Raw genomic sequence first — 18,051 nt, 5'->3', positions numbered from 1 at the left:
GGCTGAAGGTGAGAAATGTGGATTGCAACAGAATCCACAAAATCCTTTCACTCCAAAAATGTATAAATGTAAAAAATAAATCCTTTTTCTGTCACCAAGATGGCTGGTTATGAGGGTTAGATTACCTGGAGAACCCTCTAGGAACACGAAGAAAAGAGAGGATATTGGGAGAAATAACAAGGACTGCAAACTGATGTTTTTTTTGTTTTTTTCGTTTGTTTGTTTTTAGTAGCTAAAAGTAGCTCCAGAAGTCTGGAAAAGTCCCAAGTGACCCAAATGATAGCACTGATCACATAACTCAGCTGAAGTGATGTATGTGGCACACTAACCACACCAAGCTGAGAACTTTAAGCTAATACAGTAGAGAAGTTTACTCAGTAAAATCCCATGATCAGCAGACAACATACACAGAAAGCAAATATAAAACCAAACATAATTAGATCAAATGTTGATTCTGTCTAAGAAGAAGGTAAGAGTGTTGTGTGTTTTACGTGAGAAAAAGGAAGAAATTAGAACTGAAAAAGTAAGCATAACTTACAGAGAAAATGAAAAGGAGAAATATTTTGTATTTATCACCATAGCACTTAAAACATTTAAGAAAAGGGCATATAATGGCAATATTGTAAATTAATGTTGGAGAAAGAGAGCCGAATACTGAGAAATGCTGTCCCTGACACAGGGAAGTGACACCGGAAGTGACACTGACTCACTAAGCTGAAATGTGTTCTATGCAATTATTGGAACTGTTCATCAGAAACACTGCAAGATGAGAGAAAAGACAGATGGTGCAATACGTATATGGTGCCAGTAATATGTGAAAATTAAAAGGATTTTTATTGACTGATGTTTTTCCTGAAACTCACTGAAATGCACAAATTGGACATTCAGTAACTGATTTGTACATTCTCTGTGTTACACTGATTCTTGTAGCCACTTTGAAGAAAGAACATTATTTCCACTTACAGGATGTTCACATCATCACAGACACTAAAAGTGTTGATATTTTCTAGTCTAAAAGTGAAATCAAAATAGAACTGGACATAATGGTACACTGCTCTATGCCAATCCTATTGACTCAACATGCGTCAGTTTCACACATTAATTCTTAAGTACCTACTGTACAGTTAGTGAAACACCTGATCAAGCATATGTCTGAAGTCATGACTGCTTATTAAATAAAACCCCTTTTCCTAGATTTTTGAGTTATACCTAGAGATAAATGTATTTCACTGAAGTTGATTCTCTGCAGAATGTTCAGACAATCATGCCATGTCAGTATCTCTTTGAAAACAGCCGGTCATACTTTTTAAAAAAGGCTCTAAATTAATTTCACAAAATTAATTCCAGATGTTGATATCTGGAAAAACGTGTAGTTAGGTTTCAACAAGCTTCAACGTCCTTGTGAAACAGAATGCCCTATACTCTATCTGTAAGTATCACGTCACAGACAATATTACCCTCAATTAGTAACCGTCTATTCATAAATTTAGAGCTACTTTACTGATTTCAGCCCTGCTACAAAGTTAGGTGAACTGCCTGAGGGTTTCAAAGCTCCTGATTTCAGGACTTCCCCATTTGTTTTTGCAATCTGCAGTCACTATAAATGCTACACAAAGGCCACAGCAACTATAACACTACATTCTATTGCTGTTGTGAACACTGGGCATTTTCTATCCAGGAGCTGATATTAAATACCGTACGCCATACTTAACCTGAGGAGTTTCTTTGTGTTAACCAACCTTTTAGCTACAGTCCTGTATTTCTTTTTTTCCTGATACAATCCCAAGAGCAAAAGGTCATTAGATTCTGAAGAAAAGAGGTCTCCTTTATAAGCTCAATACAGTACTTTTATATTTTTGACTATGATATACAATGTATACCATAAATTAATTAATACAAATACTTGTCACTTTATCTATGTAGGCACAAATAAATCAATGACTTTACTGAAGTGGAGAAATCTTCAATGGTATCATGATTCTGGACTCCATTTCCTGAATAAGGGGCACTGAAAAAAAAAAAGAAAAAAAAAGAGATGGGGTTTAATTTCATAACAGAAACCATCAACAGTTCTGCATGCCCAGTTCCAACAGATACTATTGTCTTCAAATTACCCCCAGCTTGTGCATGCCAAATCATCAGTAATCACCAACAGTTCCATAACTGAAGCACAGTCATTTTGAGAAACTTGTCATTTTTTTCATGTAATTTGTCTGCTCCTTTGAAGCCAAAAGATATCTTACATTTTTTCTGGTATGTTTTCTTTGAAATAAAGCTCATGGAACTAAAATCTGACATTTTTAGCATACTTCTCTGAGTTCTGTAACGAAAGCTATCTTTGATTTGAGTGATCTCCAGGTATCAGTTCCAAAGTGTAATTTCCCATCTCAAAGGAATGTATTTAACAAGGCTCCAGTACTTACGTGAAATATTAGAGGTAATAATTTAATATACAGATACATTTTACTGTTGGCTTCCTAGATTATTGGACACAACTTAAGCATTTACATAAATCTGCTCCTCTCCTGTAGAGGCATTTGAAATGAAAATTTACTGTAAACAATAGAATTTTTTTTAGCAATTATGCAAGGCCTCTGAAGTTCGTACAATCAGTTGCAAAACTCCCTTTACAGCTTAGTGAAATGCCCCTCCTTAGAGCAGCAAAACTGAACACACACACATAACACAGAGATGCAAAACTTTTTATCACTGAACAACGTAATGAAGAATAAGAATGCTGGCCTGTAGAAAGATCTGCCTCCAGCATTCCAAAGGAGTTAATATGTTACCTGTGTAATAGACTAGCTCATCCCAGCCAGGTTTGTGCCACGCAGCATTCCTTATATCTTCTCTGGTCTGGAGATCTTTGTAAGCTGGAAGAGACAATAGCGAGCACAAAGCTTATAAGTAACTTTTCCCTCCATGTGTGTACAGCTACCTTAAAAGTATTCTAGTGTGCTCTTAGAAGACTACAAATCAAGATGTTCTCCACAAAAAGGAACACTCAAACCAATGCAAATAGAAGGAACCGGGGAAGAGAGCGAAATGTACTCTGCAAATGCTACCCTATGTAAGTACTGCATGATTGGAGTGTTTTGGGTGGTGGTGGGTAAACAGTCATCAGTGTTCTGTAAAGCATTCACCCCTGATCATGAGCATTTCTGTAAAAAATGGCCAAAAAACTGACCTGTGTACTGACTGTAGTTTTTAAATGCAATAAAGGCTATCAGGGGCAGCGTGAGGAAGTCTAAATGTGGTGGGGAGAAATGTCTTAAAATAGATAAGGGAGATGATGCAACAAAGTTCTACAAGGGCGGCGGGGATCACATTTCTAAAGCTGACATACAATATTCTGAATTGTCAAGATCTGAAGTTAATAGTGCATGTTTTCTAAAATAAACATTAGACAATGAGTTTCTTCACAAAGATAATCCTAGAGTAGAAGGAACCTAGGCATCAGTAGAAATTAACAAGTGGAATAAGCCACAACGTTGTACTGCTATAATGTGAATCACTGCTCGACTACCCTTCTTTTAAGTGTGGTGTGTGTGATGCTTCAAACTAAGCTGTAAAAATCTGACTTCAGCATAAATGGAGATGGAAAAAAGAGAGGGCAGGATCTGAGCTGTCATGCTTATATTATTGAAAGCAAACAAGTAGATAAGAAAAGCCGTTAAGAAACTTGACAGAAACAAGACAAAGCATAAAATGTTCAGTTCTGCTTGTTTCTTTCAAAAATAGAGTTGTCTATGCAAAAATACAGAAAATCAATATAGCTGATGTAAAAGAAAAAACTCGTTAAGACATTCCTCTGACTTTTGTAGCAACCTTGTGCCCTGGGCAAAGTCTGTTAGAGGCTGACTGAGTGAGAAAAAAACCAGTTAAAATAAACAAGTTTACCCCAAAGGTGATGAACCATATACAGCTGTCCAATTTGTGAGAAAAATCCTCCAACTGCTTCGTTATTATCTTGTCGGAAACGAATTGCACGGGCCCTGCAGAAGAGAGGAGTCTTTAAGAACAACAGACCTGGTAGCAAATGAATGATAATTGAAAAGAAAGCAGATGTGAACAGAATCCCAAACGTTAAACAGCATTTATTGTATACTTTCTCAATTAAAAATGAGGAAAAAAAACCTAAGCCTGCTGATTTCTAGCACTAAGTAGTTAAAAGATGCCTACATCTTGTTAGAACGTGTTAAAATTTGAGGCCTGTGGTTTCACCAGACTGTGCATTAATTACTGTCTTCAAGATTAGATCCATTAAAATGATAACTGCTTGAACAGTATTCAGCTCTCAAACTAGAATCTTGGGCTTCCGTCACCTTGCCTTTGTCACACCCGTTCACCACAGATTTTCTGGTTGCAGAATACAGTTTTTTTTCTCACGTAGATCTCTGTTTTGTGACAGTTCGTGATTTGTTGTGTGAACAAGATCAATATCTTTTCAAATTATAAATCTGTTTCACCTTCTAAAACAGATTGGTACTATTGTAGATATGCCTATTATGTAAAAATTTGAAATTCAATTTAATGGAAAATAACTGTAATAAAATGAATTATACCAATGACAATGGCTAAACTAAAAATCCAAGTCCTCACCTTTGTCAAAATAATTGAAAATACTCCAAGTTAGTTAACTATCAATCACAAGAACTGCACGAACTTACTGAGTATGAACTGAAAGAAACTTACTATTGAATAAGTCAAAATTAGAAGCATACACTCAAGAGGACACTGTCTCAAATGTTTTTAACCTATATGCTAGCATACAAATGTGCTGCTCAATAGGTTTTCCAGAAGCAACTTAGCTGTTAAAGATTGAAAGGGTCAAGACTTAGAATACCTGAAAGAAAAATAAGTCAACTTCTACTGGTGCTGAAGATGTGGAAGAAGAACACACTCTTAAGACGTTAAAAGCATCCTTCAACGAGCAGTGCTTTCTACTCAAAATAAATTATTTCTTATTTCTACTATATGGTATCAAACTAAAAGGCTTACGTAAAAGAAAATCAAACCACTCAGCCCACAGTGCTGTTTGCATAAAGAATTCCTTTTCCTTTCCTCAAAGGATAAACTGAGGGTCAAAGAACTATTTTACAAGTTGCCTGAGAACAGAAGCAGACCATTAACTGGGTGCCTGAAATGCTTCAGTACCGTTCTGTCACTTCCACTTCATAACTTTTAAACACACATCTCTCAAAGACAAAAACAAAAGTGCTAAGGTAGTACTTACCAGTAATTTCCCCACTCAATCATAGTTCCAGGCTACAAGAACAAAACAGACTGTTAAGATTGTAGTTTAAAGAAAACTGCAGTATTTTGATGGTACTCACATTTATATATGGAAAACACTAATAATAAAACCGCTTCCTCCAAGTGATAAGCATATTATAATCATCTATAACTACTCAATTTACATACTATATTAGTTCTTAGTCATTTTCCAGAAGTTTCCCTCAAATTAAAACACAGAATTTCCAGCCCTTCACAGGAGACATTAGTATCTCGTTGGAGCCTGCCTTCACTTTGGACCCCACACTTTGAGAGCAACAATGACTCAGCCATCAGCTTTGATAAGAACCAGGTTTTTAAGACAAGGTCTGTTTTCCATCCGCATTGTATAAACACTCTTTGAACATTTTATGACATCATATAGCTTAAAAAAAATAAAAAAACCTGAAACTTACTCTAAGTTGATAGGATCTCAATTCATAAATATTCGGCCCCTCTCTGGGAACAGGTTCATTCCAGAAGCTGAATTCCAACAGTAATTGATTCTTGCGAGACAGAAGCATGTTACCTCTTTCTTTGCGAAACTCTGTGAACTCCTTAAAAACAATGTGGTCATTGTCACACTGTATATTATGTTTCAACAACAAAAAAACCCCACAGTATATCCCCTACAGTGGTTTAGATTTTTCAATACTATACCGAGGTTTTGGACACCAAAATCCTTTAAACTGCAAAGGCATCCAAATTCCCCTGGCATCTTTGAAAACTTCAGCTGGCATTTTAATAGAGCATCTGAGAATCTCTAACATTAAGACTTAGTATTTCTGAATCTGGATCTCTGTCAATCTGTTACTAAGCTTGCACAGAAGGTGATAAGTAAAAGCAGGTGTCCAAACGTGCACTGCTTTGCTCTGTTCTACGTTCTTTTCTGTAACCACCTGTAGCAAAATCCAAGAGTTTTACCTTGTTTTGACGGAGTTTACTCATGACCTCATTGAGAGCTGGGTAGCCTCCCTCATACCTCCATAGATGAACTGAAACAGAAAAAGGAAGTATTTTCATGGATGTTGTGTGCAAACAGTAAAACTTATGGAATATCACAGTACAAAATGCTTTTCAGAGCAGAATTATACAATAATACAAGTCATGTAACGGGTTTAAACAAGATTTTCATTAAAGAAAGCACTGCACATTTGAACACTTCAACAGAATCATCTGCTTTCTGGAAAGTGTTCTTTAAAAATTGTACAGTTTAATCTGAAGAGGAAGATTTCTAAGAGGAGGTTTTGTTGCCATGCTAGTAAAGTGTGACGACTTTACATGACTGTAATTTAAAATGAGACTCAATTGAAGGGGTTGACTTAATTCACAAAGATCTTTTAAAACTCTTTCATCTAAGAGCAAGTGAGTAGTAGACTTTTTAGTTCAGCAAGTTACTCAAGCAAAAAGAGCATAAAAAACTTTCAGCAGGACACCAAAAAAATGATGCAAGTGTTATTTTCGTGGTAAATGTTAAATTAAAAAAGCATACCAGAATTTATCTAAATGTGCTACAATTGTTACATTTTTGTTAGGATTTTTCCCATTAAAACATAAAACTTTCAGAATAGGTATTTGCATTTGACAGTCTTTTCAAAGTATTCTCTCCTTAATGAGGCTCTAATAAATCCTAACTAGATTTATTTACAAGCACTTAATAAAGCAAGGCAACAATAATTCAACTCAGAGAGTCAGAAAAGCAATTTGCTCTTCTATCCAGAAGTCCTGAGCCTTTTCCAGGAGAGCGAACTCGAAACTAACGTTTAAAGCACTTCACTATGACAGCAGATTCATCCAGTATGCCTGCTTCTATTGCCTAATCCCCAGGGCAAATTTGATATATCCAGACAGTATTAACACAGCCTGAGTACAAGTACTGAACAAGAAAAAAAACCCCATAATCTGCTTTATTATACTGCCAGAACTGTTGCAATAACATTTTCAAGCCAAGCTGTGGATGCAATTACAGATATAGTCTGTGTTAATACATTACAAAAACAATGAATGAGATTTGGTTAAGCATTCTCATTTCAATTATTGCCCACTTTCCCTTCAACTTTTAAGAATTCTTTCGCAGATATTGTTTGGTTTATCTACAGTCATTTCCTCACATTTGTGCAGTGTCAATATTCCAATATGCTGTGAATGCAGGAAAAATTACTGGGTGTATTGAAACACTGAAACACAGAACAGCTTGGGTTGGAAGATCATCTAGTTCCAACCACCCTGCTGTGCACAGAGCCTCTTGGATAACAAAGCAGTGACACTGACACTAGCACAGCTCTAACCACAGAGCTTCTACCACAAAACAAGCATTGGAACACCACACTGTACGTGGTTTCCCATTCTTTTCTTTCCCCAGAGCCCAGGAAATTGTTCAGGTTTTCTTTCTGCACAAGTCTCTTTGCAGTTACCTCTGTAGCAGCTCTTCAGTGCTTTCTAGTTCAATGTATTTTCAATCTGCATTGTTAGGTGGTATCCTTATAAGAACATGAACAGAAAACCCCCAGTAAAGATTTAGATTATTGTGAGTTTACAATGCAATCCTTTTTTCAGATGGCATTATGATTTGCATTTCATTATCATATAGCAGTTGCAGTATGAAAGTCTGAGTAAAGCTTTTTTATTTTTTTGGCTTATAAGCCAATACAACTCTGTCTCTTTTGGCTTAAGTATTCAAAATCCGTGCCTGCAAAATATTACAGGAGCAAATTTGACCAGGGTTTCTCCAGTTGTTAATCTACCACCTGGAAAACAGGAAAGTATTAACGAGAGGACAAGCTTTAGGAATTAAAAGCTTCACTGTCAAACTCAACAAGACAAAAAGCAAGCACTGCAAATGTTAATACGACTACTGATAACTGATGCACACACATCCTCACTGTATACGTTGCTAAAGGTTTACTATCAACAGAGATGATTTAAAGAGAAGAAACCTGCCAAGCACACGTTTCACTTGTATGGTTTTACATTCTGTTGTACTTCTATCTCCTACCAGCCTGATCTTGCTCTCCGTACCACGTGTTCCAAGTCCCCACCAGTGCACATGGGTAGTGTTTTTCTTCATGAATCTTTGGCAGCACCTCTTGACTTGAAAACAAGGAATACAGACACTATGTTGCATTTCCTTCAGGGAGGCTACAGTTGATATGTATAACAAATCACCACACGTTTATCATTATGGTACGAAAATTCACAAGCTCTACGTTTCAGAAGAGAAAGCTGAAATACAAGAATCTGCTTTGCGAGGGGAAAGATAGCTACAGCTCTACACAAAAATAAGGTGAGTGCTACTATTTCTTACACTGTATGACAAATGCACACCATGGTAGAACACTCTGGATGCAATGAATTATGTGGTAACACCTGGGTTATCCAACACATTAGGAAAATAAACATCAGGATGTCTCACAGAAAGCACAGCCTAGCTACACGGGTGATCTGCTTTAGGAAAACATTTCCTTTATCGACACAATACACAACAGTAGAAAAGGACAGTCCTTCTTCTTTACCAGCAACAATGTTATTAATAAAAATTAATTAATAAAATTAATAAAAACAAGTGTTTCAATTGATCAAATGAAGACTCTGCTCAATACTACGCTGCCTTACTGCTTTCTCCACGGCTTCAGAAAGCAGATCTAGTTTGAGGCAACTTATCATTGAAGCACGTGATGAAACTGCCATGAAAACATGACTAACACCAAATTTCTGTTTAACTATTTCCAGTAACGGCAGTGCTTTTTCAAACTTTAAAGGGTGACTTACATTAACATTGGGAAATTAAGTTTTCCTGATAGCTAACTTGGTTAAGTCAGCTTTCACTGCACTGAATACTGACGAATATCTATTGGGCTGGTTGAACTTTGCCTTTTAATATTTTCCCCTGAGTAATTACTACTCTTACTCTGCAGCAAACAGGCAGTATTTCTGCAAGGTATCAAATAATAGGAAGTAGGCTGGTCTTGTCCTGACAGACAGTCAGAATATGCAAGTTTTCCTCTCAGTTCTACCACTGACTTTCTTGATGACCCACAACGAACTTCATTACCAATTTATATTTCAATACTTCTCATTACAGTGGAAATTATACAATAGAAAACTTTCCAATGATGTTTTCAGTCACTATCAGTTTGGTTTTGCAAAGCGTAACAAGATCCTAGAGAGGCAGCTTTAAGCAGGAACGTTAAATTATTACTACAATAATCATTAAAGATATTTTTCCAAATTATATTTAAAAAAGACACGGTATGTTGTCATTCGTAGACTTGAAAACCATCTCTTTCCTTTTAAAAATAACTTACTACTTCTTCAGAAGGGGATCCTTAACCACAGTGATTCATGAAGTGTTCTCCTAATTGCCTTTGTTATGTTCTCCCTCTATGAACACATGCTGACTAATCTTTATAAGGAATTTACTTGTTCATGCTTGATTTAGGGGGAGGAAGGAGGGAAGTTCAGAAGCACCTCCACTTCTTAATCTCAAGTTTCCTCCTTCCCTTGAATACTTCAACTATCCTTAGTTTGGAAAGAAGACATCTAACCCCACATACTTCATCTGGCTGCTATCAGCAGTTTCATTCTTTGTTATCATTTCTTTCTTTGAAAATAAAAGCCTCTGCTTTCATGCTACATCTAGATAGCTCATGAGATACACAGAGAAGTGGTTCTCATATAACTGGACATGTTTATATTAAGCTTTTAAACAAAAAAATGGCTGAATGCTAGTCATGCCTCTCTGTTTATGTATTTTTTAGACAAAAAGGTTAAAAATACCTTCTGTTATAAAATTATTCTACTGGATTTGTCCAACTGTACAGTAAGGAAAACAGGCTTGGGTTATCTAGACCCATTTCAAAGCTTAATATGGCTAAATTAGACAATGTTGGACAAAGAACTTCTAAGAGTTGAGGACATAAATGAGAGGTGTGAACTTCCTTACTCTCCAGCCCAACTCGTGTTCCAGTCAATACAACACTGCTAAAAAACTGGTACCACTGTACTGAGAATGTTTTATTTCACTGACAACATGATCAAGGACAGTGGGAAACCCAAACCCATGAGAGCTCTACTACATTTCCAAATTATACATTCAGTTCCTTAAAAACGCAACTGTTCTGCCTCCAATGGAGTCATCGTGTATACAGGGCAGGGCTAACACTTCTTTAATTTGGTTCTTAAATTAGTAAATTTTGAATGCTACTCATCATGCATTTTAGAAAGCTGTGACTTTTTGGATAATAAGAACCACTGCTCTCTCTGGAGGTTATCACCCCAACACACAGAGCCTATCCAAAGACTTGTTTAGCTCTTTAAAGTAGATCTCAGTAATGTAACTTTGTAGAAGGAAGACAGATGGACTGAGGAAAAATCAAATCCTGCATTTTCAAAATCTCCTCCTAACCATACTTTAACACTGGCATGCAGCTTTACTTACCAGTGATCTCTCTCTTTCCTTCCTATATGAAGACAATAACACCTCCCAGCAAGTTCCTACATGGCAGCTGGAGTTTGGGGGGCATACTAGCATATAAGGATCTAATTGCTATTGTAAAGCTAAGGGTGGGCAGGAAGCTATTCCAAAAAATTCACCTGTGTTTGCACAAAAGGCATCATCCTGAACTGCAGATTAGGAAATGACACTACCAAAATGGAAAGTAAGGGGTGATCTGAGTCAAGTACCTTTTGCCATCTTTCTCCAAGAATAACAACATCTATTTACCATCATACCCTGAAAGCAAAAGCTGGATTTGTCCACCTCCCCACAAATATTTATTGCATTTGCCAATTTTTAGAATGCTTGTGGTCAAATCAACATGTCTAAGATGTGAAAACATAACATGCACACTTACCAAAGCTTGTTGTAGGCCTCTAGGCATTCTGGTTTTACATTGTGAACTGAAACAACAACATTAGATGAGAAATGCAGGAATGGAACAGAGAAATGGTAACGTTAAACATAAGAATATCACTCACTCTGTAGTTTATACAGACTGCTGGTCTCTCTTTTGGCTAGAAGGTTGGAGTGAGCATCTTTCCTTGGATCAACTTTGCGAACAAATAGCGATTTTAACCAACTGTCTTCACGAGGTCTGCTAGCTGAAGATACCATCCCCCTACACATCAACAAGTACATTACACTGTCACTGAGCACGTCTTGAAAATGCCCATAATGCAGGGAAGACGGGCACAATCAAGTATAATACAAACAAAATTAAAACAGTTACATCCAGCTCTGTTCCTCAATCTTTCCACTGAGCCACTTGGCAGCAAGGTAAAGGCAGCTCTTTTCACACTGGGAATCACCTCCTCACAACCATTTTATGTGATACAGAGCTGAACACTTAACCATGCACACTCTACTCTCATTCTTTGCAAGCAAATGGGTAAGAAATGGGTAGGTGGCTGCTTTTGTTGTCTTTTTATATATTTTTTAATGAAGCATATTTACCCAAGGTCTGTCTTGATGTATACAGACAGGAGCGAAAAAGAGCAAGAAGTGGCATAAGGAAAGATTTGTACAGTGTAAATAGGAAAGTAAGTGTCATATGTTCCTATGTTTGCTTAAATACAGTTCTGGAAAGGAAAAGTTAAATGACACATCTACTGTATTTAACTGAATCTTTGTGCCCCCAATCTTGAACACTCTTTCTTCTTTCTCAAAAGAAGCACTTCCTTCAGTTCACCCCTTTTTGATACAGTTTCTGCTGAAACACTGAACTATTTCTCTGAAATACTAAGAAAGTGGCAGCACAGGTGGAAATTTAAACCATTTTCTATCTCAGAAGTCAACTTTATACCCTGTGCATCCCTGACTATGAGATCCAGATGACAGGTTTCGATCTTCAGATACAAATCGCTCTTCCAGTATCAAAACTTTCTGACAATTCCTCAAAGAAAAAAAAAATAGGAGAAGAAAATATCAACTTCTTTTGGTGGAAAAAAATCTCAAAGAACACAATTGTCTGTATTGCACAAAAGTAATTCACACCAGCAGCACTCCTGAACAATCAACATTCAAAAACTAATGAACTGGGATACCCTGTGGAAGCAGAATGGATGAACTGAGAAGTATTATATAGCAAAGAATCAGTAAGTACCAAAATAACCACAGCCAAGACAATCTTCAATGCTAAGAAGTAATTGGTAAGTATTTTGTTTTATTTATTGAAGACGGTGCTTTATTTGACCCTAGAAAATCATACAAGCACATTCCTGTGCAGTCATTCCTGAGTACAAGCATTCAAAGGGGCATTCCATACAGCTGTTGCTAGAGGAGGGTGGTGCAGGAGAAGAGGTTTCACTGATCTCAAATGAGGGAGGACAGAGGCACAGCAAAGCTGTGTTTTATACCTGCACCAGGTGCCACAGGAAGGTACCATGCCTCGGCTGAGGCCATGCTGGAGAGCCCACCCAATACAGGCATGCTCTTTTACAGCTCCTGTACAGTAAGCACCATCACTCACTGGACACAAAACTGGGCTCCAGGAGGTAGGACTCCATTTCAGCCCTGCAGTGCTTGTTCTTTCATCTACAGAGAGATCAGTACACTACTGACATGTTCTTCTCTAATTACTAAATGCGATTAGCAAACTAATATTCAGAGCATTATTCTGTGAGGAATTAAATAAGTACTTCAGATGTTTATGCAATCTTTTACTCAGGACTTGTAAAGTTCCTTATCAACAATGACTAATAAATCACAACTAGCCATCTAAATGTTCACTTTACTTACAATAAAGAAGGGTAACACATGAAGTTGATTAAAACAGACATTCAGTGTGTCTCATCTGAGATGCTACAGCCTTAATTTTCACCACCATATCCCCTGAGATACACTACTGGTGTCCATCTGGACATCCAAAAGCAAGATGCTCTGAGCTGACTGCCAGCTCGCCTGCTTGGGCCACTTGTGCCCATGGTTACCTCGAGAAGAGCCAGGGACTAAATGACAAACTTGTTATAAGCTTCAAAACTAATTCACCACCCAAAAGATCCACTTTTAAATAACATTATGCTCCACAGCATGATAAAATCTGTTCCAAGTAAAACACTGGATCCAAATTACCTGAATACCGCTAATGAAATTATAAGTAAATGCACAGAATGAACATGTATGCACTATAGGGAATTACCATCACACTTCACAACTTTTTATTTTCTGGGAATAATGCTCATTAAAGAGTTTTCATGCAACCTTTTAAGGCACTGCTTAACTTTGCTAGCAAATGCTTATCCTACAAATGTTATCTAAAGGCTCAGATTTCTTGCTACAAAGATTGACCACAAGAGGAGAACAACGAATAGCTTGGTCGTGTTAAATTAACAGTGCTGCTGCTGAGGACATTTCCATCTGCCTTAACTTCTGCGTTAGCATACAGTATAAACTGGGTAGAGCGGGAGGTATCAGGTCAAATATTTAGATTCTGTAGTAATCAATCTCTGCCTGGAAGAGAAAGAGAAACAACTCGTCTGTAACAGACAGTTTTTAACTTGTGCTCTATACAGATGTCAAAGCCGATGCGAACCTCGAGAAGTTCAACCCGTGCACATCCAAAGCGAGCACCCGCTTCAGAAAGCTGCCGTAAGCGCTGATCCCGCGGGCACCGCCGCCCGTTCCAACCGTGAGGCAGCACCGCGCTCCGCCTCAGCCCGCAGCGCTCACTGACGACGCCTGCCGCGCACCGCGGGGCGGCGCCATGAAGCCCGGCCGCTGGGAGCGCTGAGCGCGGGCGGCCGCGGTGCGGGACGGCAGCCGGACCGGGGATGCACCGCCACCCCGCCGACCGCGATCCCGACTCATAATGGGGTGGGCGCCCGCGATCCCCACCCCTGGGCGGACTCGGGGGCCGGCCTCTCTGCCCGTGACCTTGAGGGACGCCCCAGCGGCCGCGCTCCCCGCCCCGCGGAAGGCGGCGGGCGCGGCTCCGGCCCTTCAGCCACGGCGCAAGAGGGGCGCCATTTCCAGGGGGGAGAGGGGAGCTGCAATATGTTTGTGTGTGTGTGCGTGGGGGGGGGGGGGGATCCGCGCGGACGGGGCCGCTCCCTCTCCCGCCTCCCTCGGCCGCCCGCCTCGCCCCCCCTCGGGGCTCACCTGAGGGCCAGGCCGCCGCCGGGCGGGATACGCGGCACGGCGCCCGCTCCCACCGGGCTCCACCGCAGCAGCATTCGCGCCGCCATCTTGCTCCGGCCGCCTCCCTCCTGGGCCGGCGCTGTAGCGCCGCCGCCGGCCGAGGGGGGCGCAAACGGCGCCGGGGGTCCTACAGCCACGCCCCCGGGGCGGTCGCAGTGCGCATGCGCGGTAGGCCGGCCCGGACCTCACCGCCCGCCATGGGTTTGGGAGTGAGGCTGAAATCCCCCGAAGCGCCGCGTTGAGCTGAACGGTTTGCCTTCCCGTGCTGGGGATGGAGTTGCACGTTGTTAATCCACCTGAGTGAGTCGCGGATTTCCTTCCACTAAGATGCGGGCTTTAATCATTGATTTGTAATTATTGATTTATATATCAACCATTTCTACAAACAGATCAACAACAGAGACCTACAGCCCCAGATTAAAGATGCCTTCCCAAAGTCAGAGACCGAACTCTTATCAGCTTCTATCTCCTGCTGGGAACTCACTGAGATCCATCTCTCTCAGACCTAAATACTCTTTGGACAGGCTACAAGAACAGCTATGCTGAGCTACCCAAAGATAACTTTCTCATTTTACTGCCATAATAAAGACAAGTGGTTGAATTTTGTCAGATCTTAGAAGTTAACACAGCAGGGGCAGGAGCAACTTACAGAGGAAATGAGGACACGCACAGGCAGCTCGTTTTAAAGTTTCTACACTTCTTTTCAAAAGGTTTAATAGCATTTTAAGCCTACAAATCATAAAAGAAAGATCACCTGAAATACAGAACAATCAGAACAACCCTAGTTGTATTCTTGTCTCTCGGTACAGAAGAGTCATTCCAAGTGAGCAGCTGGCTTTGGAAAGTGTCAAGACTTTGGGCAAAACTAAATGCAACAAAATGAAGCGTTAACATTTAACTCACATTTTCCATATTTTCATTTGAGGCACCAAGTTTTTCATCTGGAACGTCTGTCCTTAGAAGCAGCTATGCTTGCTACGTATTTTGACTACAAATTTCACCAAAACATTTTAACATACAATTTCAGGGATCCAAACATCCCTGACAGAGATGAGCTGGAAAGCCTCGTTTAATTATTTTCTCCACTATTTGTCTGTTGAACAAACTTTAAGTTCCTGGAGTTTTTCACTTAGATAGGTGGTATCTGCCTCTGTCAGGTTTTCTGAATCTGATAGATTTTCAAGAAATCTGGTTCCTGCACAGGGCTTTCCTGTGATCGGATCTATGACATTTCCAACCTTGAAAACAATTTCAGCCAGTTCGTGTTTCACGTGTTTGCTCCTCCGCTCAGGCAAGGCTTTAAGAAGAACAATGTCTCCAACAACACACTGCTGCAATGGATCATGGGCAAAATAGGTTTTCCTCTTGTTAAAGAACTGCGGAAGGAAAAAAAGGAAACTTTGGCATTAGGATTCCAAACAAAGCAAACTTTTACACCACCTGTTTGTTCCAGTTTTCTCCACATAAAAGGAGAAAATACTAATTGTTCCCTGTTTGATAAGCATTTACAAGTAAAAATGCTCTTATGGCACATCAACATATAGATTCAAACATTAAGCATGCTTACAATTATGTATGCAGAAGAATGCCTACAGAATCTATTGGAAAACTGACTAATTAAACATAGTGCGAGCCCACAAATCTTACCTTTCCAACTTAGAAGTGCACTGACAAAGCACTTCAAAGAAACATTTAGCAGACAACATGTATAGAAGCATCCTGACAAAACACCCTGCTTGTCATCCTCTGTACTCATCCTCACAGCCATATCACTGCACAAGTCCATTAGGGAACTGGCAGCATGAAGAGCTATCAACAATTCTAGGGGTCAAATTAATAAAACATTCTTCTGCACAGTACAAAAGTTATCTGGCAAGATAAGATAACCAGCTTTTACCTTTAGTAAGTAAGGATCTAGTACAAGCCTTGTCACTCTCACTTTGGCAGTTTTCTGCATTTTGGTTCCTATGACTTTCCCTACTATCCATTTTGCATGGACAGCTCCACGTGGTACAGACATTGTTTAGTTATGGTCATCCAGTGCCTGGCAACAAGCAAGCAGACGTTATTTTAACACAAAAATAACCAGTTTCTGATCAATAGGAAAATTATGATTTTAGTTCTAGACTAAAGCTTAATTAGATTTTGTGGGAAAAGCAGGGCAGAGATACAAGCAGTTCAAAACACTTCGTACTCCCTCAGTCTTGCATTACATCATCAGAAGACAAAAACATGCCCACATTTACAGGGAGTTACTTCATGATGGCAGTAATGCTGGAAGTAACTTTTAGGACGAGACCTTATCCCATAGGATCAAAAAATTCTTTTGAATAACTCTATTTCATACATGAGAGAAAAATGTGCACTCACTGAAATTAGTATGACTCTACTTCATACTCCAGCAGCTCACTTTGCTGGAATAACCCAAGTGTATTCTGATCAGAGCTAACCCAAACACAGGTGCCTATAAATGCAGCTCATAAAGTCACTTACTTGCGTATATCACATGATTACCAGCCAAGCTCATGGAACCTACAGTAATACACTTCTCAAAGCACGAGGCATCATGCTGCAGGTGCTGCCTCACTTACAGCAAGCATGATTAGCTGTTGAGCTCATTTCTACAAGCACTGCACTTCCCAACCCTATTAGTTCTGCTTAAATAGGGCGTGCTTTCTGTATCACCCTACCAAGAGTCACAGGAAAAGCTGATGGTGAACATTAAGACGCTTGGGTCTATATTAAAATTGCTGAATGCTCATCTCCTTTTTCCATCTATGCACTGCTAAGCACTACCAACACCTGCTGAATCTTCCTTTTTAACACCGCTCTTGCTCAGATACTGCAAACCATTAAAAACAGAAGAATGAAGGAGCACATACACAGTGCGAAACGCCTCACGCAGCACAGCACGGGGCTGCTTTTACCATCCTCCACTCGGCTGTACGGCCCAGGGGCCCGGAGAAGGGAAACGTGAGCAGTCCTCCACCTGCAGAACAGGGCTAACTACCAGCACACGGCCGCTGGGCGGGGAGAGGCAAGCAAGAAAACAAGCATCTCTCACACGCACAGCTGGGCTGCGAGGAGAACGGGAGGCAGCGCCGCAGAGAGGAGGAAGCGGACGCAGGGACGGCCCCGCGGCCCCCCTCAGCCCTCCACAGGCCGACCGCCAGGCCCAGCCTCCGGTTCCCCACTCACCGGTTAGCTCTGAACGCCCCGAGCTCCCCCCACACCGCCCGCCCAGCCCAGCCCCGACCCGCTTTCAGCCCGCCGCCCCCCGGCCCGCTCGCTACCAGGGCCGCCGACGTGCCGCCTCACCGGCCTTAAGGGAGCGGAGCCGGAAGGGGCGGAGCATCGACCGGAAGAGCCGCGCGGCGGGGGGCGGGGCGTCCCGGGGAGGAGTGAAAGGCGCAGGCGGTCCTCCTGGGGGGGCGGATGTACCGCCTTTACGGGCGGCTTGTTCGCGTACACCATCGCTCTTTTGGAGAATAAATTTTTCTTATTACCCCACTCCTGGGGCAGTGCGAGGCCATCCTCTCCTGTCGCACTGCTGTTACCTGGGAGCAGAGGCTGATCCCACCACCTCGTTTTGGGGAGTTGTGGAGTGTTGATGTCTCCCCCGAGCTCCCTCCTCTTCTCCAGAC

At 40.6% G+C, this 18,051-nt stretch overlaps 2 protein-coding genes and 1 long non-coding RNA gene across 8 annotated transcripts; 1 reads left to right on the top strand and 2 right to left on the bottom strand.

Annotated features, from left to right (window-relative positions):
• Positions 1-811: 811 nt before the first annotated feature.
• Positions 812-14,502, bottom strand: NIPSNAP2 (nipsnap homolog 2). 3 transcript variants are annotated; one of them, XM_085240614.1, is made up of 10 exons: positions 14,369-14,502; positions 11,251-11,390; positions 11,127-11,172; positions 8,270-8,364; positions 6,199-6,269; positions 5,691-5,831; positions 5,237-5,268; positions 3,901-3,995; positions 2,790-2,873; positions 812-2,008 (listed from the first exon to the last, which is right to left on the bottom strand). In XM_085240614.1, the coding sequence occupies exons 1-10, from the start codon at positions 14,452-14,454 to the stop codon at positions 1,944-1,946; spliced, it is 855 nt and encodes a 284-aa protein (XP_085096740.1). In that variant the 5' UTR covers positions 14,455-14,502; the 3' UTR covers positions 812-1,943. The 3 variants fall into 3 exon arrangements, with proteins under 3 accessions (XP_085096740.1, XP_085096742.1, XP_085096741.1); XM_085240616.1 differs by lacking the exon at positions 14,369-14,502 and adding an exon at positions 13,944-14,077; XM_085240615.1 differs by lacking the exon at positions 14,369-14,502 and adding an exon at positions 12,075-13,298.
• A 71-nt stretch (positions 14,503-14,573) lies between these two features.
• LOC146543021 (uncharacterized) lies at positions 14,574-15,305 on the top strand. Its single transcript, XR_014887515.1, has 2 exons — positions 14,574-14,707; positions 14,797-15,305. It is a non-coding gene; the product is annotated as an uncharacterized LOC146543021 (long non-coding RNA).
• Positions 15,088-17,798, bottom strand: MRPS17 (mitochondrial ribosomal protein S17). 4 transcript variants are annotated; one of them, XM_085240617.1, is made up of 4 exons: positions 17,701-17,783; positions 17,290-17,396; positions 16,305-16,451; positions 15,088-15,783 (listed from the first exon to the last, which is right to left on the bottom strand). In XM_085240617.1, the coding sequence occupies exons 3-4, from the start codon at positions 16,425-16,427 to the stop codon at positions 15,493-15,495; spliced, it is 414 nt and encodes a 137-aa protein (XP_085096743.1). In that variant the 5' UTR covers positions 16,428-16,451; positions 17,290-17,396; positions 17,701-17,783; the 3' UTR covers positions 15,088-15,492. The 4 variants fall into 4 exon arrangements, with proteins under 4 accessions (XP_085096743.1, XP_085096744.1, XP_085096745.1 ...); XM_085240618.1 differs by having other exon boundaries at positions 17,290-17,430; positions 17,701-17,777; XM_085240619.1 differs by lacking the exon at positions 17,290-17,396 and having other exon boundaries at positions 17,701-17,798.
• Positions 17,799-18,051: the final 253 nt, after the last annotated feature.

This window comes from Meleagris gallopavo, chromosome 21 (assembly GCF_905368555.1).
Source record: "Meleagris gallopavo chromosome 21, MGAL_WU_HG_1.1, whole genome shotgun sequence".
NCBI lineage: Eukaryota > Metazoa > Chordata > Aves > Galliformes > Phasianidae > Meleagris > Meleagris gallopavo.
The sequence above is the reverse complement of the archived record's forward strand: the minus strand, read 5'-3'. Positions and strand labels throughout refer to the sequence as shown.

Excerpts from the sequence above, each read along its gene's own strand:
- NIPSNAP2 (XM_085240616.1), bottom strand. The coding sequence starts at position 14,077 with ATGAGTCGGGATCGCGGTCGGCGGGGTGGCGGTGCATCCCCGGTCCGG. Across the intron at positions 11,391-13,943 it reads CGCGGTGCGCGGCAGGCGTC|GGGGATGGTATCTTCAGCTA; the intron begins GTCAGTGAGCGC and ends GTTGATGTGTAG. Across the intron at positions 11,173-11,250 it reads CAGTCTGTATAAACTACAGA|TTCACAATGTAAAACCAGAA; the intron begins GTGAGTGATATT and ends TTGTTGTTTCAG.
- MRPS17 (XM_085240619.1), bottom strand. The coding sequence starts at position 16,427 with ATGTCTGTACCACGTGGAGCTGTCCATGCAAAATGGATAGTAGGGAAA. Across the intron at positions 15,784-16,304 it reads TAGATCCTTACTTACTAAAG|TTCTTTAACAAGAGGAAAAC; the intron begins GTAAAAGCTGGT and ends TTCCTTCCGCAG.